The sequence below is a fragment of the Condylostylus longicornis genome, unplaced genomic scaffold (genome assembly GCF_029603195.1).
Source record: "Condylostylus longicornis isolate FDR11 unplaced genomic scaffold, ASM2960319v2 ptg000110l, whole genome shotgun sequence".
Taxonomy (NCBI): domain Eukaryota; kingdom Metazoa; phylum Arthropoda; class Insecta; order Diptera; family Dolichopodidae; genus Condylostylus; species Condylostylus longicornis.
Genome location: NW_026578078.1, coordinates 1,594,554 through 1,620,208, shown reverse-complemented (window position 1 = coordinate 1,620,208; position 25,655 = coordinate 1,594,554). Strand labels below are relative to the sequence as shown.

General features: G+C 24.4%; 2 protein-coding genes across 3 annotated transcripts; one reads left to right on the top strand and one right to left on the bottom strand.

Moving 5' to 3' along the window:
• Positions 1-1,062: 1,062 nt before the first annotated feature.
• On the bottom strand, positions 1,063-16,376 carry LOC129614466 (putative uncharacterized protein DDB_G0277255). Of its 2 annotated transcripts, none has more exons than XM_055529061.1 (3): positions 15,989-16,376; positions 4,752-5,825; positions 1,063-2,997 (listed from the first exon to the last, which is right to left on the bottom strand). In XM_055529061.1, the coding sequence occupies exons 1-3, from the start codon at positions 16,191-16,193 to the stop codon at positions 1,346-1,348; spliced, it is 2,931 nt and encodes a 976-aa protein (XP_055385036.1). In that variant the 5' UTR covers positions 16,194-16,376; the 3' UTR covers positions 1,063-1,345. The 2 variants fall into 2 exon arrangements, with proteins under 2 accessions (XP_055385036.1, XP_055385037.1); XM_055529062.1 differs by having other exon boundaries at positions 1,063-2,994.
• A 731-nt stretch (positions 16,377-17,107) lies between these two features.
• On the top strand, positions 17,108-25,529 carry LOC129614500 (palmitoyltransferase ZDHHC6). The gene is made up of 7 exons (XM_055529134.1): positions 17,108-17,396; positions 19,756-19,940; positions 23,954-24,035; positions 24,124-24,171; positions 24,238-24,488; positions 24,549-24,761; positions 24,817-25,529. Exons 1-7 carry the CDS (start codon positions 17,315-17,317, stop codon positions 25,180-25,182), a joined length of 1,227 nt encoding a protein of 408 aa, XP_055385109.1. The 5' UTR covers positions 17,108-17,314; the 3' UTR covers positions 25,183-25,529.
• Positions 25,530-25,655: the final 126 nt, after the last annotated feature.

The following is a 25,655-nucleotide window of genomic DNA, read 5'->3' as shown; positions in this document are numbered from 1 at the left end:
CAGATATTAAATCCCTTTGAAAGTAAGACAAGACACCCGATTTTTCGGGGCAGCCTGATTTTTGAGGTACCAGTAACTGGTACGAACACTAAATGGTAATAGTCAACTAATTCTCTTAAAATTTAAGTTATTGAAACAATGAACTGGCAAATTTTTTAGAAATATCTAGTTACAAATAAATAATTTAGAGTTTAAAAAGTTTCACTAGGGACTGATTCTAATATAATTGAAAAACAATATTAGGTTCTGTTCAGCACTAACTGATGAACTTTTCAGGGAAACCAGATTTTAAAAAGTAAACTTCTAAAAATAACCAAATTTACATTTTCTTCCGCAAATAAAAGTAAAACGCAGTAGAAATTGAACGTTTAAACTTTTCTGTTTGGTGGTACATAGATTCCGAATAAAGAACATTAGAAAATGTATTTGTGCAAAAGTAAATACGTAAAATTTTATGTTAAAATCAATTTATAACTTAAACCTCATCATCAAATTATATAAAGCTATTATTTAATTATTGATACCTTAAATTTTTTTTAATTATTCTTATAATATAATTTATGTTTTTATTCGCGAATTTATAGTTGGATTAAATTTTGCACTACAGAGTGCTCGTAGCAAAATGTTAATAAAATATTACTACGAAATATAAAGTAATTAGCTTTTTTTTTAATAAAAATTTTAATATTAATAGTTTATTATCTTAAATTTCTAATAACACAATAATTATTTTGTATATTTTATATATTTTTTGCAACATAAAATAAAAAAAAATAACATCTAAAACAAAAATTTAACAATTTTAAAGATTATCTTTTCTCTATTACATAAAAACGTAAATAAATCCTCGAAAACAATAATAATTATTATAAATTTAAAAACAATTATGCATATTTGCTTTCCATATATAAGTTTATATTTATATATGTAAAACATATATTATAAATATATTTTATACATATGTATATAAATACACATATATATGTTTATACTATACTATATATCAATACTATATATATATATAGTATTGAATATAATTTTTAAATATAAAGTTCCTTTTTCGATTGGGTAATAATAGATAATAAAATATATTCATATGAAATTTATGAAAAAGGAAACACTTTTCCAATGACTTAAGTTAGTTATTCTTTATATAAGCTTAAAAAAGCTTAAAAAATATTTACAAATGTGTGCCTTATTTATATAAAACAAAAAATGAACGTAATAATAAAATTTATTTGCCAATATGTTTATGATGTTATCGACTATAAGTTTAACATTTTCTTGCTCATTTCTACTTCATATTTTTTTGGTTTATAGAAATATTACTCGAGCGCATTTGTTTTTACATGTCTTCTATTTTAAAAGCAGGATGTGGTTCTGGTGATATACTTATTGTTGCTAACATACTCGATTGGCTTGAATTATGTGGATGACTATTACCGTTTTCATTAATATTATTTATATCGCTATCATTTTCATCGTCGTTATTATTATGATGGGACCCTTCAACTTTTTTACCGTTATTATCAGTTGGTTCATTTGCAACAATTATTGTTGAATGATGATGGTGATGTGAATTATGCGAGTGATGATGATGATGACGATCTTCTATTGTTTGTAAATTATTGTCGTTAACAGCGTTATTTTGATTTGTTGATGATATTGGAGAATTTAATGGTATTTGATTTTGTGATTGTTGTAAAGTTGGGGATTCTATTCCTTGACCATGATTACTACGATGATGATTATGATGATGTTGTATTTCAGAATCATTTCTTCGATCTGAATTTTGTGGACTATGTAAATTTGGGCTATTGTCACCATTATCGTTATTATTATCACTGCCTTCTATTGTTGTTGCCATTTGTACGTTTGATGCCAATGATTGAAGATGATGATGATGATGTGAATGATGGTGCATATTATGATGATGTATATGATGATGATGTGGATGTATTAAGGTTGGAGAAGTTGAAGATATTTCAGATGGAGATAATTGAGAAATTTGGTGTTGCAAATGTTGTAAACTTGAATGATGAGATGGTTGTTGTTGATGTGCATGAATAGGAGACAAAGGTTGCTGCTGTTGAAGTTGTTGTTGACTCATAGAATTGTTGACATTTAATATGCTGCCAGATAAATTTGACAAATGCACCAAACTGTTTGAATGTGATAAAACATTTTGCATCAAATTGTGATGTTGATGCTGCTGTGACTGATGTGGATTATTAGATAAACCAGTATTTGGTGGCGAGTTACTAAAATTATTATTATTCCCAGTAGTTACATTTAAATGACTTAAATGAGATGTTGAATTTTGAAAATTTGGAGGTAATTGCTGTAAATGTAAATTTGAATTTTGCGTCAAACGCATATTCGGGCTGCTTAAATTAGCTGAAGAGGAATTTGAATTAGATTCTAGTCCTCCACTATTTACATTACTTAATATATTGTTGCCATTATTCGAACCATTGCTGTTACCACCACTATTTGCACCAAAGACGCCAATTCCTAAAGCACCATGTATATTAGTGTTATTTATGTTTGTATTACTTAATCCTAATCCAGCTGCAGTTTGATTTAATGAGGTAGCTGATGTTACTGATAATAAAGCAGTTTGAGAAGATTGTTGCTGTTGTAATCCAGGTACTTGATGATGTTGTTGCTGTGATATTTGTGATGTTGATGTTTGCTGTGTTTGTTGCTGTTGTTGCTGTGGATGTTGAGATTGTTGGGTCGAAGGGAATTGAAATAGACTCATATTAATAATTTCATTGTTTTTCATATGTGGTGGATGGTTATGAACTCCTGTTGCACTTATAACGCGTCCCTGATGTGTTATGCAACGTGCCCGACACATACTTATGCGATATGATTTGCACAGCCAGTATGTTTTCATACCTTGTTGTGTTGCAACAGTATTATTTCGATTGAATATACAACTTCCATGCAATAAGGATGTTGACGACAGCATTGTTATTGCATTACCAGCTACTATTTTGTATATTGGTTATTATATACATTCACGTGTTTTTTAATTTTTGAGAGGAAAAGTTGAAAAAAATTATAGTTTGAAAAACATTCTTTTTTTTTATTAAGTTTAGTTCTTTTAATTAAAAAAAAATATATAAAATAATTACTATTTACAGAATTTGGATAGTAATGAAAATTATTTACATTTTGGTGCTTGCCTCACATTACTTTTTGTTTTGTTTAATAAAACTTATAATACTCGATTTAGCGATGTGCAAAAATGACTTTTTTTTTATATATTATAAATAATTATGCATATTAATTTACAAAGTAAAATAAATTTTATGAATATTTAAACGTAAAAAAAATTGTTAATTATAATTACAAGAAATTAAGAAAAAATAAAGCTAGTAAAAATTGAATTTAAAATAAGGAAGCATGTTTGAAAATTAGTTACATAAATAAACGAAAAATATACAGTGTAGGTGTGTGTATAAATTATTTAGGTAAATCGCTGATAGTAAAACAAAAAAAAAATTAAAAACCTTTCATTATAGGTTTCTTTCAGAATGTTAAAAGAAACACTTTGCCACCAAAAAATATTCGTAAGCGGCCACCATATTTTAATGTTAGCTTCAACGGAAAATAGTCGAATCTATAGAACAATTAGTAAACTACCGACAAAAATTTTTTTGATTTTCCCTTTTTTCATTAAAAAAATAATGTAAACCAAATAATTTACACATTTGTAAAATGAAATTATAGTAATTAATAATGATTTTTGAAATATAATTGAAATTAAAACAAAAATCAAAATAAACCTCAGATTATCAAATTACGTATAAAAATCGTTTACTTTTTTTATTTATTTAGTCGTTCGTAATCGTTTATTCTTCCATGGAACATTTTGAATATTTTACTAGTTTTATTTAGAGATATATGTACATATAAATTTATTGGCAAATTGAAGCTAATTGTGAACAGAAATTAAATAAGCATAAAATAGGAGATATATCCATCAAATTTTAATACTCGCAAGAAATCTGTTACATATTTATCTTTTAAAGAAATTCGTACTTATTCGGAGTTCAAGTTCTGTAGTTAAAACAAACTATTTTAAGGAAGAAAATAGTAAGGGTTAGTTTATATTGAAATTACGTTTGGATAAATGTATGTTCAATTTTATACAGGATACCCGAAACCTTAGTTTACAACAAATAAAAATATCCACAACCAAGAACAAACTTTTTGGTGTTAGTATATACATTTAAAATTAGGTAATGTGCATCTTATAATTTGGATTAAATGGGAAACTTATTAAGATAATTGCATAGGTTCCTTTGAAAAACGTAAATGTCTAAGGAAAGATAATTTCAATTAACTATATCTTTCGGATTACGTTACGCATATTCTAGTGACAAATATGTAAAATAAAATAAGTAGAAATTTTCTTTTTAGCATTGTAACTTAAATTTGGAACCATAAATTTAATGATTTTACCCTCAGAAACAAGGTATTTTCGTAATTTAGTTTGAAAAAATGTGTAAAATAGATAAAAAGATTAAAAATTATAATAAAAACAAAAGTTATAAATTTTTAATATGTATTCAAAAAGATTGAAGCATTTAAAGAAACACATGATGTATGTATATATGAATGATGATTTCTCTATGTCATGTATGTATGTATGTATTTATTCTATTAAAAGCATTCATGCAAAAAAAAAAGAAAAAATAAATAAAAAAAAATTTACAGAGGAAAATGATTGAACTTACCTGCTGGTATGTCCATATGATTTGCTGTACTTTTGGAAAAATCATTCGGTAAATGCAAATCGTTCGGATATTCCAAATTTTTGTTTGCTGCAGCAGCTGCATAAATATTGTATTCGAAATTAAAGTGTGGTAATTGCGATCTTAATGAAGAAACATTGCTATTGCCAGCCCCATTGGGACTTATTGAGCGTGATGAATGATGATCACTTATTTCACGTTTTACATTAATTAAATTAAAACGTGAATCATTATTACTACCAATATTTCCAATATTGCTACTTATTGCACTGGGATCATTACCCCCACTTGAACCACTGCTGGTACCGCCACCGCTTCCGCCGCCCCCCATTGTAATTTGTGGTATTGGTGGTAAGAATACATCTTCTGGATTCATATGATCTATTGAATCATTACTATTAATATTATGATGATGTTCACTCAATTCTGAGACTGTCCTTTTCATTTGTTTTCGAGAATAAATTGATAAAGAATCATTTGGAAAATCATTTAATCGCTTTAAGTTTAACGATGAATTTGCTGTTGCAGGACCAATAGATGATATTGATGATGATGAATTCTCTGATATATGCGTTCGTGATAATTGTTGTTGTTGTTGCAAGGAGTGATGAGATTGCTGTTGTAATTGACTTGTTGATGAATGAGAATTTTTCGGTTCTAATTGATTATTGTTGCTATTATTGTTGTTGCTACTATGAGCAGCTGACGAAGATATTGTATCAGGTGAGTTTAAATTATTATTACTATTACTATTATTATTATTGTTGTTGTTGTTATTATGTATACTAGATGATGATTTACTAGTTATTGGATTTTGTGTTAAAGATGATGATGAATTGGTTGCTGTTTGATGATGGTCATGATCCGTATGTATCATTGGCGATTTTGGTGAATTGTTTGAATTATTATTACTACTTCCTGTTAAACCTTTTATTTGTAATAGTTGAGCTATTTTCATAAAAGATGATAATTCCGTTTGTTTCACATTAACAACACCTTGATACATAAATTGTAATAATTCGCACATTACATTAAATGTAACATCTTTGAGAATTACTGAAATAAAAAAATAAAGAAAACAGAATTGAATTGAAAATAATTTTGCAATAAATAAAATATAATTAATTGCATTAATAAAAATAATGATGAAATATGATGAAATCCTTTTCGTTGATATTATTAAATTATTTTTGTTAGTTTTACTCGTACTAGTTATACAATTAAATTTACAACTTTTTTCAAAATTTACTATGAGGGCGATATCCATATATGTATGTATATCGTTTCAAGAAGCTTTGTGAAACTTGGCGTGCATGGAATGCAAACATTTAAAATATTTTTATCAATTTAGTCAGTAATTTTATTTATGCATCAATAATCTTCTATCGGCTGTCAATATTCAATAAACAATATTTAATCAGCTCGGATAAATTCTATTAGAAATTTTACACTTTTACAGCAAAATTACTACAATTTTCCAATATGTAATTTTGATTAAATGTTTTTGATTTTTAAAAAAATTAATAAATCATAAAATACAATATATAAACAAAAAAATAAAAAAAGGGAAAAATAAAAATCTTTTATCTAATTTTTTTTATTATCTACAGCAATAATTTAAGTAGTTAAGTCCTTTACAAAATAAAATTATATTTTTTGGACTACTACCTACTACCAAAACTATACGAAATTTAGATTACAAAATTTCGTTGTTATAATTTTTATGATTTTTTTTTTTTTGGACAATTTTATAACTTAAGTACATATGTGTGTATCACACTTATTTTATATTATGACATACTTAGTATAGAGTATATAATACGATAAATTTGAGAAGGTATTAGATAAAGTTTTATTTAAATAACACAATGGTGATAACATACGAGTCACGGTATTTGAAATATCTTGAAGAATTCGAAGATAATAAGCGATAAAATAAAAGTTTTAAGCAGTTTTACTTTATGATTATCAAAAAAAAGAAAAGTACAAAAATAAAATTTTTGATAAAATAAAATTTGGCCTTGTTACAAAAGTAGTAAATTTGATATTAAAATTTTTGAATTTTTTCAATTTATAATAAAATTTGTTCTGATTGTACTTGAATTTTATTATTATTGTTGATAATATTTAATTTATCCCATTTTAAAGTAATAATTGATATGTTTGTTAATTGACGTGAGTTTTTTTTTATTTTTGGAAAAAGTTATCAATTTTATAAGATAAAAAAATGTATATTATTTTTTTTTGTATAAAGTGGACATTTTGGTTATTGAAGAATATGTACTTTTATACTTGAACAGTAATACCCCGTTAAAGCCAATGATATTCTAAAAAGTTTTATAGACTTGATGTAAAAAATTTTGACAAGGTATTTTGATCTTTTGTTAAGAATCAATTGAAAATTTAAATAATTCATTAAAAAATGTATTTTTTAAAACAAAAAGTTCAAGTATTATAATTGCATTTCTTAGAATATTTGCATGAATTTACATTTTCATATTACAATATGTTTTGTTTATGTAACAAATTGAAGTAACAATGAGAAAAAACAACTGATCTGGTCAAGGTGTAATTAACACTTCTTTTAAATTTTAAGGATGCTATTAAGCTTTTAGTTAACATACTTAGAATAATGTAAATTTAATTCTAAAATATAGTTAATTTTGTAACCCCTGAATTCCCTAAAAAGTTTGTCAGTAAATTAAATTTCGAAAAAGTTACAGTTCCTGGGACGTTTGAATTTGATCCAATGCTGATCAAATAGCGTCATCCTCAAAGTAAACTCACATATAAAATTTCATCAAAATCGGTTTAGCCGGTCTTGAAATACATACGTGCCCGCACAGTTCAACAGATAGAAATTTTCCTTAAAATATTGATTTACGCTTCCTTGCCATGGAGAAAAACGTTTCATCTCGAAGAAAACTCGATAAGCGAAATTAGATGACATTAGATAACCTTCTTTGTTGTATGCAATGCGATCGGTAAAAAAGTGGAAAAATATTTAGGTAAAAAAACAACACTTATTTATAATATACAATGTATTACTCAAAAAATAACAAGGTTTTGAAAAAAAATATAAGAATAAAAAAATGTCTAAAATAAGTTTCTACATCTATAGCTCATAATGTGTTAACTGCGAATATAATAAACCAGAGTAATGTACCTTAATGGAGGTATTTAGAATTCGTTTTCTAAATCCAATTCAATTTGATTTAATAGCATGTTTGATTATTTCAACTTATTTTCATTTCAATAAATTTTAACTTATTTTCATTTCTGTGAATTAAGTATTCAAATAATTTGAATTTTTTATAATGATAGCTAAAATATTTGAATGAAATTGTTAAATAATAAATAAAAGCATATATATATCGAAAATATCAACTTTAATAAAATAATGTATTATATAACATATTATATGTACATATGTATGTATGTAGATATAATAAAATAGTCATTAATGTTATTAAAAATATTTTATGTTATAAAATATTTATAAATTAGACTATCTTTTATGTCATTTTATTAATTAACAATATTTAAATTCAACTTCTAAAACATAGATATATATATATATATATATACATACATATATGTATATATCATAATAAGAGATTCTAAGACAGCATACTTTTAAAAGTTTATTTCTTAATAATTAATAAAAAGAATTAGTATGAATGTTAACAAAAAAATGTTTTAAATGACGAGACAAATTACTTCAGAAAATTACAAACGTTTTTTGTTGTAAATTAAAACTGTAAACAAAATAATACAAATTGGTATCTACCAATGCAATGGGCAATTAAGCTTAGTTACGTCTCAGATGCTTGTAACATATTTCAATAACAATAGTTAGAACAAAATCATTATTATTTCCCATTTTACATTAAATTTTTTCAATTTAAGATGAAATTTCAGGAAACGAAAATAAAATATGAAAGAAAATTGAATATAGACTTTAAGACAATTCAATAAGGTACTTGAAGGGGAAAATAATTATGAAAGTTAATAAAGAAATTCCTTGCAATGTCTGTGTAATTTCCATTAAATCAACTTTTGAGGAATAAGAATTAAATTAAATTTAAAAATAAATATAAATTTAAAAACGAATACTTTACAATCACCATTATGCCCGTCATCTTATATTTAATTTCATTAGATATTTTAAACTAGAAACTCTCAAATGAACAATAACCAAAAAATTTTTATAAAAATGATAAATTTATTTGGATTTGATGAGATATGCATACACAAATATGCTAACGAAATCGTCAAAATAATAAATAAGTAATTTATAATAAAATAATATTTTTTTTTGAATCAACAATATAAAATTAAACATAATTTACATGACCGAATTGACATTTTTTGTTATAATATGCGATAAACCCTTTTATTAAACTGTAAGTTTTGAGATTGATACAATTAAAACTTTTTTTAGAAAATTCAAGAAACAGTGATAAAATTTTGAAAAATGGAGGGAAAAAGTAGGAGCCATGTAAATATTAAATGTAGTGAACGTTATTATCTTTTAAACGATTTTTTCACGTTAACAAAAAATTAAACTATATGAATTTTTATTAATCAAAATTGAAATTATTAAAACTCCAAATAACAATTTGAAATATTAACTACAATTAATTTTTCTGCTTTAAGAATCCTTTAAAAAAAATTGGCCAAAATTGTGACACTTTTAACTCAGTTTAAGAGTTTCAATATCTAGGAAATACAATTGAGTATGAAATGGATTAATTTGAGGTCTGTGTGTTTTATTATTACAAATATGTACATATATGTATGTAAATATTAAAATAAAAACTTTAAGTATAAAATTTTAATACTTAATTTATCAAATATTTAAATCAATATACCAGTAAAAGGATCAATATAGAATTATAAACAGGCATCAATATTTTTATCACTTTTTTTTAATTTTGTTTTGTCAAATTGAGATATTCATTGTTGTAAATGTTTCTGACTTTCAAAAATATTTTGCAAAAATCACATTTTTTTTTTAATAAAATAAGAAATTTCTACATATACTTATGTATACATACTACTGTATAACTCAATAACTCCTCAATAAAAATAATATAACCTCAAAAATATTTTGTGTCATGTATACATTTTAATTGCCTATATTAATACAAAATGTTCAAACTATAGTAAAACTTTTTTCACTGTAACTGCTGAATAACATTAAATTTGGATTTCGTTGAACATCTTAATGTTCTTCATATTGTTTGTCATCTTCACATCTTGCACTTAATATGTATGTATTATATTAAATAATTGGGTCAAGATATTGATTAATAAATTATTAAATCAAGATATTGTTTACATATTTGACAAAATTACTGAAAGTCGTATCACTATGTAAACACTGTTTGACATCAAATTTTGTCTGACGGTAAATAATTAAAATTCCTCTGTTCTCAGCCGACTTGCTAAAATCTTTTCTAAAGTAAAATGGCAACGAATTGATTTTTTTTGAGACCCTTGGACAACGATCAGCTGTCATTTTTATTTATTAGATTCTAATAATTAGACCCGCGTCAATTCAATTTGTTCAGATCCCTGGATCCTTGACTTTGAAATTGTAGTAATTTTGTGTTAATTAAAAATTTTGATTATGAAAAGAATATTTGATTGTTTTTGTTTATCTTTTCTTTTGTAAATATTCAGCCAAATGATGGTTTATAATATTTTTTTTTCATTTGAAATTCCTATAGACATGAGCACAAACTTATTTATATACATATGTACGTTAGAAAAAAAGTAATTTAATTTCACACTTATATTTTTTTTAATATAAATGGTAAAATTTGAAAATACATACATATTAAATATATTTACAAATGAAAAATTTATTTTTGTTTGTTTAAATTACATTTTTCTTGCAAAAATATTTTGTACATATTTCTGCACTTTGATAAGATTGATAAAAATATAGTGATCATTTTAATCAAGAACAAAATATAGAAAAACAAAATTATATAAATACGTACATTATGTACAATGACTATACTATGTGTAATAAGCATGAGGAGAAAAAGTTAATTATTGTCTGCATGCTCATGATTTATCAAAAAAAAAACAGACAAAGTTTAAATTTTTATTCATTTGCTTATGTTTTAAAAATTGTATGATTAAAATATTAAAATAAATCAATATTTTACGTTCATACGTACATATATGTATGTATACATAGTTAATAAGGGTATTTTTTTTTCTTTTTGTTTTCTCATTAAATGAGAAGATTCATATTTTAAGAAAAAAAAAATTAAACCATCGAAACACAAATAATATGATAATAAGAATTTTCAATAATAAATTTTAATATTTAAAAATAAGATAATAAACTTTTTGATAATTTTTTTTTGTTCTTTGATTGTGTTATGACTTATTTGTTATTTATTTTAAAATAAATATGATCAAATATGTATATTTACATATTTTCCATATATACCTACATATGTATATGCCAGTATTTTATGTAGGCATGTATGTACATAATATGTTATCAAAATAATAATATAAAATAATATATTCAATGAAATTTGCATACATATTAATATAGCAACAGTGGCATTATACAGTAGCAGGGCAGTATTTCCTGCGTTAATGATACTATCATTTCTCATAATATTATATGTATTTACCATATTTTAACGTACATGTACATTCGTATGTAAAATAAGACAAAATAAATATAATTAAACAAAAAAAAAACAACAAAAAAAAACATCCATTTTTTTAATACCCAATCACATTGCGCTGTTGAACTTTTTTTTTATTTTAATTTTTTTTGCTGTATTTTTAATTTTAATTTTTATTATCTGTTATCTCAAAATATTTATAATATAAAACTATATTGATTTCAAAAATATACATACAATATATATATATGTATATATACATATATTATGCATATACATATATGTATGTACATAATACTCACTTCTATTATTGTATAAAATTTATAATATTTTAATATTATTTTATAGAGAAAAAAAAAAACAAAATAGAAAAACATTCATCATAAGATTTGAAAAAACAAACTTAATTGTAACAATTTTTTTTATAGAAAAAAATAAAATATTAAAAAAGGGAGATATAAGATTAAGATGAATTTTTCAATTCAGAAACAAAATTATAAACATATGTACATACATGTTACATATGTTCATATATTATAACATATATACATGTAATATCTGATGACCTTTCAGTTTGTTATACTATATAACATATTGCGATCTTTCTTTAACATTTTCTGAAATTACATGCAGTATAGGCTAAGTATAAATACATACACATGCATTTATAAATATTTATACTATTTTATACAATATTATTAAATATTACTTACGTTTATAAATTAAAAATATATATACAATACTGTATTAATAAGTTATGTATATATGTGTGTATGTATTATTGTAATGAATGTGTACAAATAATGTACATATATTTGGTTGGTTATATTAAAGCCCGTTTAATAATATTTAATAAGTTTTGAAGATTTTAATCAAAACAACTCTAAAAGGTACAGGCGAATTAATTATTTTATTATAAACATCAAACACCTTAATTTAATAATTATTTGATTATTTCAGCTTAATATGAAGATACGTATATGTATATACATATGTACCATGTATATACATATTATGTATCATGCATATACATATCATACACATGTATATACATATTTTGAAATTCTTATTTTCTTAATTTAAATTTTACAAAATGGATTTTTATTAATCAGGAATTTACATTTATATATTACTATATTTAGATTGTACATATGTATATGAAATTCCCCACCTGCCAAAAAAAAAAAATTATGTATGTTCGTGTTTATAAGCAAATATCAATTCAAAAGTATTTTTGATGTAATCGACAAAGTTCCAAAAGAAATAATAATAAACTTGAGTCGAACAATTCTTTGTAAAGTAGCATTTTTCCCTTCAACAAGTGAAAACACTGCTTTTAAGAACAATCTATGTAATACATTATTCAAATTTTCTCCATTCACATCGGAAAATATTTCGAAGATTTAGGATGAGACAAAGAAAGTAAAATTTAAAGAGGCGTAAACGTAATAGTTCCACTATTAGGTTAATCGGGGGAGTTAAGAACAATAATTATATTTTTTGATGGTGACATTTAACGTTAACTTTCAAAAAATGATATTTTAATGAACTTGATGGGCTCTTGGAGGAGGAGGAGGAGGAGGGGGAGGAGGAGGAGGAGGAGGAGGGGGAGGAAGAGGAGGAGGGGGAGGAGGAGAACGAGGGAGAGCAGGAGAAGAAGCAGGAGGAGGATTAGGAGGGGGAGGAGGAGGAGGAGGAAGAGGAGTTTCTAGCAAACATCTATTTGGGTATAAAATTTCATCTTTCTATCTTAAAAAGTATTGAAATTTTTTAAACATACACAAGTACGGAAATGAAGCTAACAAACAAATTTTTTTCAGATTTTTGTAAGTTGTAAGAATTTAAAGCTGTAATAAAGTTGTAAGAACTTGTAATTAAAGTTTTGAATTTCATTATTTCTAAAAGAAAAAAAATTTTAATTTTCTTTACATCTGGTATTTGCCTGTTATTTGTATTTATAGATAAATAATTAACTAAAAAAATTATAAATTATAGAATAAATATAAATTAAATTCAATTAATTATAAATTATGAAAATTGCTTAGATTTTTATTTTGATTATTTACGAAAAATTTTCATTTCGGAATTCGATAGTTGCAGTATATATATACGATATATTATATAATAATAAGAAATATTCTTATGTTATCAAACGGCATTTACTAATTTCGTTATTGCTTATAAATGAAAATTATATTTTTTATAATTATTGAAGATAATTTTCATTGCATAAAACAGGAAAAAAAAGAAAATAAAAGATTTGAAATTTACGATTTCATTAATTTTTTAAATAATTAATCTTGTAGAGTTGATAATGTCATAAAGCCGTGAAATTTGCCTGGCTTTGGTGTGTTATATGCCTATGTATTTTTAATCTATTAAACATTTAAGAGACTCTAGATTCAGTTACTTGTCAATATTTTTTTTATATCAATATTTTAAAAGACTAAAAAGGATACCTAAGTCTAAGTTTTTATCTTAATTTGAATAATTTTACTAAAATTTTGTTTATATTAAATTTTGTATTACATGAATTTGATCAAAATATTTAGTAAAACATAGTTATAAAGTTATCACCTTGACCAATCATTTTCCTTGTTATTTAAAATAAAGGAATTTATTTTAAATAAATTATAAAATCTTTAAAAATAAATTATTTTTAACATTAAAACAATCTAATATATACTTAGCGCCTCAGTAATAACAAATATACATAATTAAATTAGTAACATAATTTTTTCCTGAATGATTCTTGAGTTGAGTTGATTAAATTATAAAAAAACTGATTTGTTTTATCATGAAAATAATAATTATAAAAAATGATGTGTTCTATCATGAAATTTTTTTTCTACTAGGTGAAACAATCTCGAAAGACGAAGAAGGACAGTTGGGGGGACGTGACTCCTACCCTAAAAAATCACCTAAACTCTGAAATAATAAACTGGTCCTACAGACCAACTATTACCTCTGCGCTAACTTGGTTTTTCCGTACAGGAATTAAATACCTTCATATTGTTTTAATTGGTTAATAGCCATATTGTCATATTGGTTTAATGAATGAAAATTAGATAAAAATAATTTTATGTTTCTTCAAAATTTCAAGATTATTCAAAATTTTTGCAAGGTTAATGTATTTATTGATCAAAGTTTAATATATTCCTTATATGTAAACTAATAGTATAGACTTATATGTAAATCTTATCTCGTTACCTCATGAAAATTTCTGGCGTTCGAAAACTTATAAACGTACAAGCAGTTATTGAATCGTAAAGTAAATAATTATCAACAGAATTTACTTTAGTGTCACTAAACTTAATAAAGATTTGGTCGCTCTATTTCCTTATTAATCCAATATTGGCTAAAAATTCTTTAAATTATCTCAAAATTTCGAAAATATGAAACACTGTTATCTTAGAGACCTCAATGATACATACATGAAAATAGTCTTTAAATTATTATGTATGTTTTTACATTTTTTTTTCAATCGGATTTTTTTTTTTATTTAATAAGAAATGTTATAAAAGTTTATCAATTATTTAACCTAAAATTCTATGATTTGTTTATACATATTAACATTACGGATGTATGCTGTATACACATGTATGTATGTATGCATAAAAAGTTGATGGTTTAGTATTTGGTCAGAACTTTTTAAAAATGAAAAAATGTATTTTTTATATATGTATATACATATGTATATTTCGTTAAATTTAAGAATAAAGAAAAAACAAATAAAAAAAAAACAAATTTATAATATGTATATTCGGGGAGATAAATAGTTTGGTTGATCAAAGTAATTATGTATATACGATGATCATTAAAGCTTATAAATTTTACGAATACTCCATTTCTTATAGATAACAAAACATATGCTACTTGTAAATTTTTGTTTCTCAAGACGAATCTCTCTCGTTTTTATTTTATTACAATTTTTAATAATTATGTATAAAAATTTATAATATACCTAATATGAACCTTCATAACATATTTGCAATAAAAGCTGCTTCAACCTTAAATATTTGTTAAGTAGTAAGATAAAAAAGTAAACAGATAAAATTTGATCATTCGTGGTGGGCGCCCATATAAGTTTTCACCTACATATGTATCTATCTACACAACATTATTTAATGTATAGGGATGCAAAAAAAATCTGTTAAATACAATAAGGACGTGTTTTTGTAGTTAGGGTGGTGTCTATCTCTCAATTTTTGTAGGGGCGCATAAGTATATAGTACATTATGTATTATATTTTTTGAATAGAAGGAATTCAAAATTTACTTAATTAAATATGTTGCTAAATTTTAGTCTTTTTTGTCAAAATAAAATTTCACCTGTTTACTTAAATATTCTTATTGTTATATTTTTTTTCTGTATTATAATTTTTTTAAAAAGCTATTACTTTAATTATTATGAGCTGTTAGATGCAAAACTAAGGTATTTTCTAGTCAAATAAACAAACAAAAAAAAATATGTTACAAGCAACATATACATGCATATTATGTACAAAACGAAAACAAATCATCGTTATAGATATGTAAATAGGTGGAAAATACTTACTTATTGGATGCTTATCAGGATTCGTCAAAAACATTTCTTGGAAATATGGACTACAAATTGCTAAAACAATTTTATGTGCATGTAACAATTTTCCATCACATGCTAGTGTAACATCAATAAGGTCACCCCGATCATAAAGATTTTGAAACCCGGTTGTTATATTATCCGTAAAATTATTCCAACATAAAGCAAACTCATCATCCATTTTGGCCGAATAACTTAATTTAAGATAATTTTATTTATAATCACTTTAATTAATATTTTAACATTGACTCTTTATCATCTATAAACTACACATAACGATTTTGTATTATATTAAATATTTTAAACTTCTTAAAATAGATTTTTATTAAATGTTCTTTTTTTTTATATAAAAATATAAACTGAACTCTTCTTCTACCTTGCAGATCTAAGAATAAAATGACAATGCATTGACATTAACTGAATCATTTGAGAAATGTCAACAAATTTTATCAAAACAAACAAAAAGCAGAAAACTGACATGTATAACACAATGGCAGCTTTGAAAAATAGATAACGTCTAGGTTTCAGGGTTACATAGATCCGTCATTTTCATTTTTAAATTGCTTACAATATATGTATTTTATATAATTTATATCAATGCTATCAAAAAAGAGATTGTGTTTTAAATTAAATTCGAATAATCATTTATCTGTATAGCTTTGATACAAATATTTTTTATCTAGTTTTTTAAGATATCTTGAACAATTCAAAATAGTTTCAGAAAATAATCTTAATCAACTTAAATTATTCTCATTGATAGATGAAACTTATTTAATGCAAAATTTTTAAGATGTCCTGTTTAATAGAATTTACATTTAAAAAATGATTTGATTCACAAATTTTATACAACGACATTGGATTCCGACAAAATAATATCAAGAAGTAGGAAATCTGGTATAATTTTTTGAAATTTTCCAGATTTTTATCTGTAATATTATAATTTATAGAATGTGACTAATTCTACGTTGTGAATTATCGACATTTTCTATTTAGAAAATATTTACTGTGAATGGTTATTATTAAAATTTCCCTTTTTCTTGACAGATTCAAAAAGGGCAATTTAATAGTAAAGGTGGTAATCAAATAAAAATAATTTTTTTAATTCTTGATTTAAGTAAATCGTGTGAAGTACTTATAATAATAGTTAAGCGGATGTCAAAATATTACAAATAAGAGCTAAATTGATGTTTAGTAAAGTAAATAGTAAACAATAAGGTTAAACAATGTGTAATTAATAAAATTCTAAACATTTTTAATTATATCGTGGAAATATTTTGTAAGAATATTGAGAATATCGGGAATATGAAAAATGAAAAGTACCACAAAATGAGTAGATTTGGTGTAATAGGAAAATTTTTACATTGGGGACCACTTACTGCTTTAGGTACTATTATTTTATTATCTTTTACATTTCTAACTAATATTTAAGATATATCTAATAAATTTGCGTTTGATAAGCTAATCGAAGTCCATTGATGGTTCAATTTAAAAATAAAAAAGAATTGCCTTCAATTCCTTGTGTAATTTTTTATGGCGTTAGTATTTTCTAAATAATATTCAAGTCAAATTACATGTTTATAGAAAAAGTTTATTTTTTATATGAATATGTGTAATTTTCATAATACAATGGGAAACTACTGAATTAAATCTTACTAAACAAATTGTTAACAATTGAAATAAAGTATTTCTTTTTGTTAATTTAAGGAATTTTGCTAATTTTCTTATAGGTACATTTATGCAATTATTAAGTTAATGTGTAAATCACCTACCGCCACCTATTTACCTATTCCCTTTTGAAAATCATAAGGTTTTATTAACTTATGAATGAAATAATTTAAGATTTTCTATAACATTATGAATGACTATTGCAAGGATTTCATTAATAAATAAAAACATGACGTAGGTATTCATTAAACATATTAGTAACTACTAAATTGGGTGTGTTTATTACCGGTAAATAACATCAAAAAATTCTACAACCTTAAAAAATAATTATAATGTATCAGTCTTTTCAGCATTTTTAAAAAATATTTAACTAGATCGGTAGATATACTCGTAGGTTTATTGGTGAAAAAAAGTACATAATAAATTTAGTAGATTAGGAATGAATATTAAATTTTATGCTATTGAAGGTATTACAGGGTACTTACAATACTTTTGATTTTATTTAATTATACTTAAATATATTACGCGTTTTTGTTTAATTTTATCAAAATATACCAACCCACTACAATGTAACTCCCGATTTCTCTTAAAACATTCAATTTTAAAGTGCGTTGGAAAAATAACGAAATATATAAAAGGGATGTATAGTAAATTTTTGGCGCTCTAATTTCCTCCCCCTTAGAGTGTATATAAAATTTGGCGTTTTAATATGTTTTTATTGCGTGACATTTTTTAATTATTCAAATGAAAATGTTTTTACTAAATATAATTTATTGCATCTGAGACCGAGTCTCTGTTTTTGCTTAAATAATTAAAATTAAGGTGAAGGTTATTGGTTGAAAATAATGTAAAATTTAAAGAATTATTCTATATGCATAATATGTAGAAATGGCAAATTGGTATACACATATCTATAGAATATGAGACAGGCATCTACGCACCCTTTTTCAATAATTACAGTTTAGTTTTTCAAGTTGTAACATAATTAAAGGCAAGTTTATTATGAATCTCAATATGTTTTAGAATTTTTTAAATATATAAAATATAAAAAATTAAAACAATGAGTTGAAAGTGAAAATTTGTGGTTGTTGAATCTTAGCAGTATAATTTCTAGATTACAAGTCTAAAAATTTTAAAACTGTTATGTCCAGTAAGAATAGTTCTCTACTGGAACCTGGGTAGTTATCTTGTTTTATTTTTTGAGATTCAGTAATTCATTACAGTACCAGTAAAATTGTGGTACTTTAGACTGCTTTCTTTTTCTTGTACATTCTACGATTTGATATATGTATATATTTTCTTTTTCTTTTACTTTATTTTACCTATTATAAAAATATAAATTAAAATAATTTTGCCTTCACCTTCATTATATAATGTATTTAAAATTTACTATAAAAATCAACATACGAATATTCACAATAGAAATTAAGAAAGTAATTGAATAAATAACTAATAAGATAGGGGGTAAATTGGAAGGTGGACATTTAAAAATGATTGCGTGCTAAGATTATTTTATTGAGCGGGAAATCCTTTTTTTTAGCTTTTATAAAAGTTATTTTTAATTATATCATTGTGGTAAAGTAAGAGTTATGAATTACGACTAAAATAAATAGTAGATTCATAGTAACTGATTTGTTTTATTTTTTTTTTAATTTTTGGTCAAAATTAAGTGAAAATAAAATATTATAATAATTAAGTAGACTATAAAAATAAAGAATAACTTAAACTTACCTCTAGTTTTTTAATTAATGAAAGTCAGTTAGCAAATTTGTTAGTTACTTTTAGTTTTTAATGCATTGTGAGTATATAAAACTGAATGTTTTATGATATTTTGAGCCAAAAATTAAAGAAGAGAAATTATAAGAAAACTTGAAATTTGAAGAAATTTGAAGAAATTTAAGTAGACAATTTATAGATTTAGTTTTTTTTTTGTTTTAAAATGAAATTATTTTTTATTTAACTTTAGATAATTTTTGAATAATATTAGCATTGCAACGTTTTTTTTTTTAAATTACTTATCTTTGTATCTTAAAAATTTTTATATAATATTTTTGACCTATTCTATTTGTGTTTTTTAGGAATCATAAAATGTGTGACCATTGTTACATTGTATATGAATTCAATGTGGTGGCCAACAAATTTTTCATTAGGGGGTAAAATAAACCAAAGTTTATTTCTATTGCTCTCATCTTTAGCAACTTTTAATTATATAATGGCTACAATAACTGGACCTGGATTTTTACCAAAAAGATGGAAACCTCAGGTAATTTAATAGCATAAAATTTTAATTATTATTTAATTATTAATTTAATAATAATATTAAATGTAAATAATTTAAAAAATTATAAAAAAAATTTTTAAAGTTACAAAAATAAAATACTGATTGTGTCAAAATTTTGAAAGACTGTTAAAGATAAATGTAGCAATACCACGACATCAAATTATCGCTGATTTTTTTATCAAAAAATCTAAATAGAAGAACGTATTTCAACAATTTTGTTTTATATTTAATTTTCTAAACTAACCTTTCATCTTCAAATTTTTAATGTTATATAGCTTTTCCACTGACTTCTTTATGCAAAATAAACGATTTCAAATATAGAATAAAAAAGGTTTATTATTATACCCGTACGAACGTATGTTCGAAGGGTATACTAAATTTGCCTTACCGTTTGTAACGCTAAGAAATAACGGTGTTAGATATAGACTCAAGTGTATGTTTTTGATCAGCGTCAAATTCTGAGTTGATTTTGCTTGTTCTGTCCGTCCGTCCGTCCGTCCGTCCGTCCGTCCGTCCGTCCGTCCGAACGATAACTCAAAAACTAATTGAGCTAAGTTCACCAAATTTTCACAAATGATTTATTGCAGTAAGTGCCAGAACCCTATTTAAATTGGACGTGATCGGGGTACCGGTTCGGGTGGCTGCCATACAACTTCAAAATTTATTGGGCTATATCTCAGAAACTATAAAAGCTATGGTATTGAAATTTCATACAAACGAATATATTAGTAGGGCCAATGTGTCTCATAAAAATCATTGAAATTACTTGGCTCCTTCTGGTACCTGCCATACAACTTCAAAAGTTATTTGACTATATTTCAGAAACTATTAAAGCTATGGTATTGAAATTTTGCACAAACGAATATATTAGTAGGGCCAATGTGTCTCATAAAAATCGTTGAAATTACTTGGCTCCTTCTGGTACCTGCCATACAACTTCAAAAGTTATTTGGCTTTATCTCAGAAACTATAAAAGCTGTGATATTGAGATTTCACACAAGTGAATATATTAGTAGGGCCGATGTGCTTGATGAAATTCGCTAAAATTTCTTGGCTCTTTCTGGTAGCTGCCATACAACTTCAATAGTAGTTTGGCACAACCAGTATTTTGAAAAACACATAGTACTGAAATTTTGCATAAATTAATATAGTAATACGGCAAATTAAAGTCATAGTCTGCCCCAAAGTTAGTTATGGCACATTAGTTATTCGCACATAGGATAACGAATTCGTACGGGTATCACAGAGTTGACAAGGTCAACTCTATTTTTTTCTCGTTTTATTATAAAACCTGCATTCTCTTGTAAATTTTTTTTAAAAGTATTTTTTGTTAAATAATAAAACGGCTTTCTTATATGTTCTATTTAATAATTCATGTTTTGGAAGTCATGGAATACAAAATTCTTTTATTATATATTAATATCTATTTAATTGAAGATATTATTTTTTTTCAACAAAAAAAAACTTCAATTTACGAATTGTTTTAGATTGAAAAAATTAATCATCTTTTTTTTAGGTTAATGAAATAGTTTTTACATTGCTAAATTTGAAATTAGGTACCTACATATTCAGAAGAGTACAAGTGTTAGTAAGTAAAAAGTGTTATAGCTTATATTATAATATAACATAAACTATGACTTGGGATTGAAAGTTATCTAGTAATTGTAATTTATAAAATATAATTTTATTTTTATTAAACAATAATAAATAAATTTTAAATTTTTTTCTTTTCTGATGTATAGAAAATAAAGTTAAAATTTGTTTAATCAATCAATAAAATAATTAAGTACCAAATTACTGTGATTGCATGATTTTTGTTAGGGTTACATTTGCTTAACAAAGTCGCTTTTAATAATACCCAAAGCAAATAAAATTACCATTATGAATTTTCATGCAATCAACTTTATTGAAAGATTTAATATACATGAGTACCTCAACACATAATTTATAACTTGATAATAATTCCTTTCCATAGTTTAATTGTATTTTTATGATCATTGACTTAACTATGTATGTAATATGACGTGGCAACAATACACAAGGAAAATAAGCTCGTATCAAATAAATGGTTTGTAAAATAGCGTTTTTCCCTTAAACAGTTCAATATACTCTTGAAAAATAATCTACATACTTAAATTATTCTTATTAATAGACGAAATTTTTTTCATGCAATATTGTTGCATATTTTTCGGAGAAAAATTTAAAAAAAGTAAATCAGCTATACTCTGTTAGTCGCCTAACTTGAAGTGATAGGGTATTTTTGAAAAATATTTTCGTTTCATTATAGAATTTCAAGTTTCAAATTCGATTTTATTTAGAAAATAACAAAATTTTTGAATAATAACACATCCAAGTGGTCAAGTGATGTGTCAAACAAATTTGGGTGGTGGTGGGAGGAAGACAGAAAAAATGTTTTTCTAATAAAAAAATCTTTATTTTTCTTTATTTTTTAAACGAAAAAATTGATTTGAAAAAATAGAAAAAAACGGGTTTACTGTAACGGATAAATTTACGGTAAAAGAAAAAAATGCTAGTTTTCCGCTCTTGCAGAATTTAAAAAACAAAAATTCTTCTGCAAGAGAAAAAGTTTTCAGCTTAAAATTTAATTACATATAAAATTTCAGGTTTTTATTTTGAATGCTGCAAATAGAACCACAGAAATTTTGCATATAGAACGAAAGGACGGACAAAGCGAAATTAATAATAATATTTTTTCAATTTCTTTGGGAAAGTTATGAAAATGTACGTACTTCGAAATAGAGGAATTATTCAATTATTAAATGCAATTGGATATTATGAGCATAAATAAATGGATTTGTAAACACATAGACATATATATATATATATATATATATATATATATATATACATTCTAAATATTATTTCAATAGAAAAGACATTAGAAGAAAGATTACAATCACGTTATTTAACTTGTGTAACACATTACTGACCCTCATTGGTTGATTTTGTAAAAATATTTTATAAAAATGATATCCTTAAAAAATATTGTTCGAATTTATACATATATAAATATTAATTTTTCCGTTCTATGTTTAGTGAATGACCTTCCTTTATTAAAGAAAATAATAATCAAAGTATTTGTAATTACAATAATGTTCAAAAATGCCTCGGCTATTCAAAAATTTTGATTTTTCTTAACATCCTTTTAATTTATATCGTTTTCCGGTTTTTTTTAATTTAAACAGGAGGCATACGATTTAAAGACCATATAAAAATTATTATTTTTAATATCGAAATAATTAACATGTAAATCATTCTTGAATGAAAACAAAAGAGTAAAAATTATACGCGTGTTGCTAATTTTCCTTTTTGTTTGATTTGACATTTTGGTTCAGGAAAAAAAATGTTTTCCTCACGTTTAAAACAAGCATAAAATATGTTATACTCATGTATTGTATGAGCTCTCTTAGTACAAGAGATATTAAAATATTCATAGTACGAGCAACTCCTTTTTGAAGTACATTGTTTTTTTTTTTTTAATAGTAATATGTAATTAATTGTTATTGCTACAATGCCAACTTAAAATATGTAAATAAATACATTGTGAAGGTTCTTATTATATGTTTCAATAATATAAAACGTACATACATATATATAATAAATGTTCATCAGATTTTTATGAAGAATTATATTTGTTGGATATTTTATTCTTCATTTCGTTTGTAATGCTAAAATATGTACATAATTCTAAGATAACTATCTCGGCCCTAAAGAATAGTCGCATTAATTGGCTTGTTATTCAAAAATATGGAAATTTCCTGCATAAAATGAAAATCTATATTGAAAAACAAAATTCTTTCAATAATATCCCATCACCTCAAGCAATACGACAAACAGAATACGGGTTAAGGTCTGTATCAACGTTGGTAATTTAGATTGAGAAAATTCTATATAATTTTTTTTTCTTATACATATATTATACAAGTTTGTCTATAAAATTTATACATATATGTATGTTTGTGCTTTATTTACAGAAACCAGAAGATGTTGAACATTTGCAGTATTGTACAGAATGTGAAGGTTATAAAGCACCAAGATCACATCATTGCCGTAAATGTAAATACTTCTAGTAGTTTTAGTTTTTTAAATTATATTAATTTTTTACTAATAGCAGTTATAAAATTGTTTTCTCTATTTAATATAGGTGATCGATGTGTTTTAAAAATGGATCATCATTGTCCTTGGATCAATGGTAAATAATGTTTTTTATCGTATATTATTTTTTATCTTAATAAGAGCTACTTTTAATGTTTTACAGGATGCGTTGGATGGTCTAATCATGCGTATTTTACAGCATTTTTAGCATTCGCTGTATTGGGTTCAATTCAAGCGGCTACAATTCTTATATTATCATTTTATCAAGGACTTCATAGAAATTATTATTTATATCATGGTTATCCACCCTCAGCTACTGTTCAATTTAGTGTTACTAGTTTAATATTATGTATATTTAGTTTAGGATTAGCAGTTGGTGTAATTATCGCTGTAGGAATGCTTTTATATTTCCAAGTATGAAAATTATTATTATTTACTGTTTCATATTATTTCAATTTTTATAAAATTTTACAGATTCGTGCTATTCTTTATAATCGTACCGGAATCGAAGATTGGATTTTGCAAAAGGCGGTTTATCTTAGAGCTAACAAAGACGAAGATTTTATTTATCCTTATGATTTAGGAAAATGGAATAACATTCAAGAAGTTATAAGCTGGTCTTGCGCTCCAATTGGAGATGGCATTACGTGGAAAGTCAGAGATGGTTGCGATCAATATACTTTAACGGTAAATAAATCAATAATTTAGTTGAAAAAAAAAATATTCTTATATTTTTTCAAAGCGTGAGCAACTGGCACAAAAAGCTGTAAAACGTTCTATCACAAGGAAATATAGAATTATGCGAAGAGCTACAGGTAGTTGGTTACCATTATTTTCCCAAGGTTTTCGTGTTTGCTGTTCACCGCCTTGGAGTGATGAAAAAAGACTCAAGTTAGAACCTGGCGATACAGTTTTAGTAACACGTTGGCGTAAACATTGGTTGTTTGGAGAAAAATGTATGGCAGATATTTCAAATGGAACTGATGAGAACAAGAAAAAGCATTGGAAAAAATCTGAAATTCGTGGTTGGCTCCCAAGAAGATGTGCTGTTGAGATTATTGAAAATGACGAATATGCATCAGACAATGAAAAAGAAAAGGATTTATAATTGCATTAGCAAACAAAAATTAAGGAATACTTCCATTATTATTTTATTTTCATTAACTTTCTTTTAAATTTTACTTAAATTTTTTAATTTTATAAAATGTTTCTTATTTGTTCATGGTTTTGAAGTACAATGTTAATATTAAGATTTTGGAATTTATTAATGTATAAACGATTACTTAAGCCTTTATATTTCCTATGTCTATTCGAAATTGTGGAACAAGAAAAGAAAACTTAGCAACAAGAACTGATTAAAATCATTTTGTTAATAGCAATTTATTCCAATTTTTTACTAATTGTTCAAAAATATTTAAGGTGATACTAAAAATAGAAATTGTAGATAACTTGATACTGAATAAACTAAATATCTTTTATAATTTTATAGGTTGTTTGTAATTTAATGGTTGTTTTTGATTTGTTTGACTTGTTTTTTTTTCTTGATAAAAATTACTATAGACGAAAAGGCTATAAATGTGA

Excerpts from the sequence above, each read along its gene's own strand:
- LOC129614466 (XM_055529061.1), bottom strand. The coding sequence starts at position 16,193 with ATGGATGATGAGTTTGCTTTATGTTGGAATAATTTTACGGATAATATA. Across the intron at positions 5,826-15,988 it reads TCCTGATAAGCATCCAATAA|TAATTCTCAAAGATGTTACA; the intron begins GTAAGTATTTTC and ends TTTTTATTTCAG. Across the intron at positions 2,998-4,751 it reads TCATATGGACATACCAGCAG|TAGCTGGTAATGCAATAACA; the intron begins GTAAGTTCAATC and ends TATACAAAATAG.
- LOC129614500 (XM_055529134.1), top strand. The coding sequence starts at position 17,315 with ATGAAAAATGAAAAGTACCACAAAATGAGTAGATTTGGTGTAATAGGA. Across the intron at positions 17,397-19,755 it reads GGGACCACTTACTGCTTTAG|GAATCATAAAATGTGTGACC; the intron begins GTACTATTATTT and ends TGTGTTTTTTAG. Across the intron at positions 24,172-24,237 it reads TCATTGTCCTTGGATCAATG|GATGCGTTGGATGGTCTAAT; the intron begins GTAAATAATGTT and ends AATGTTTTACAG.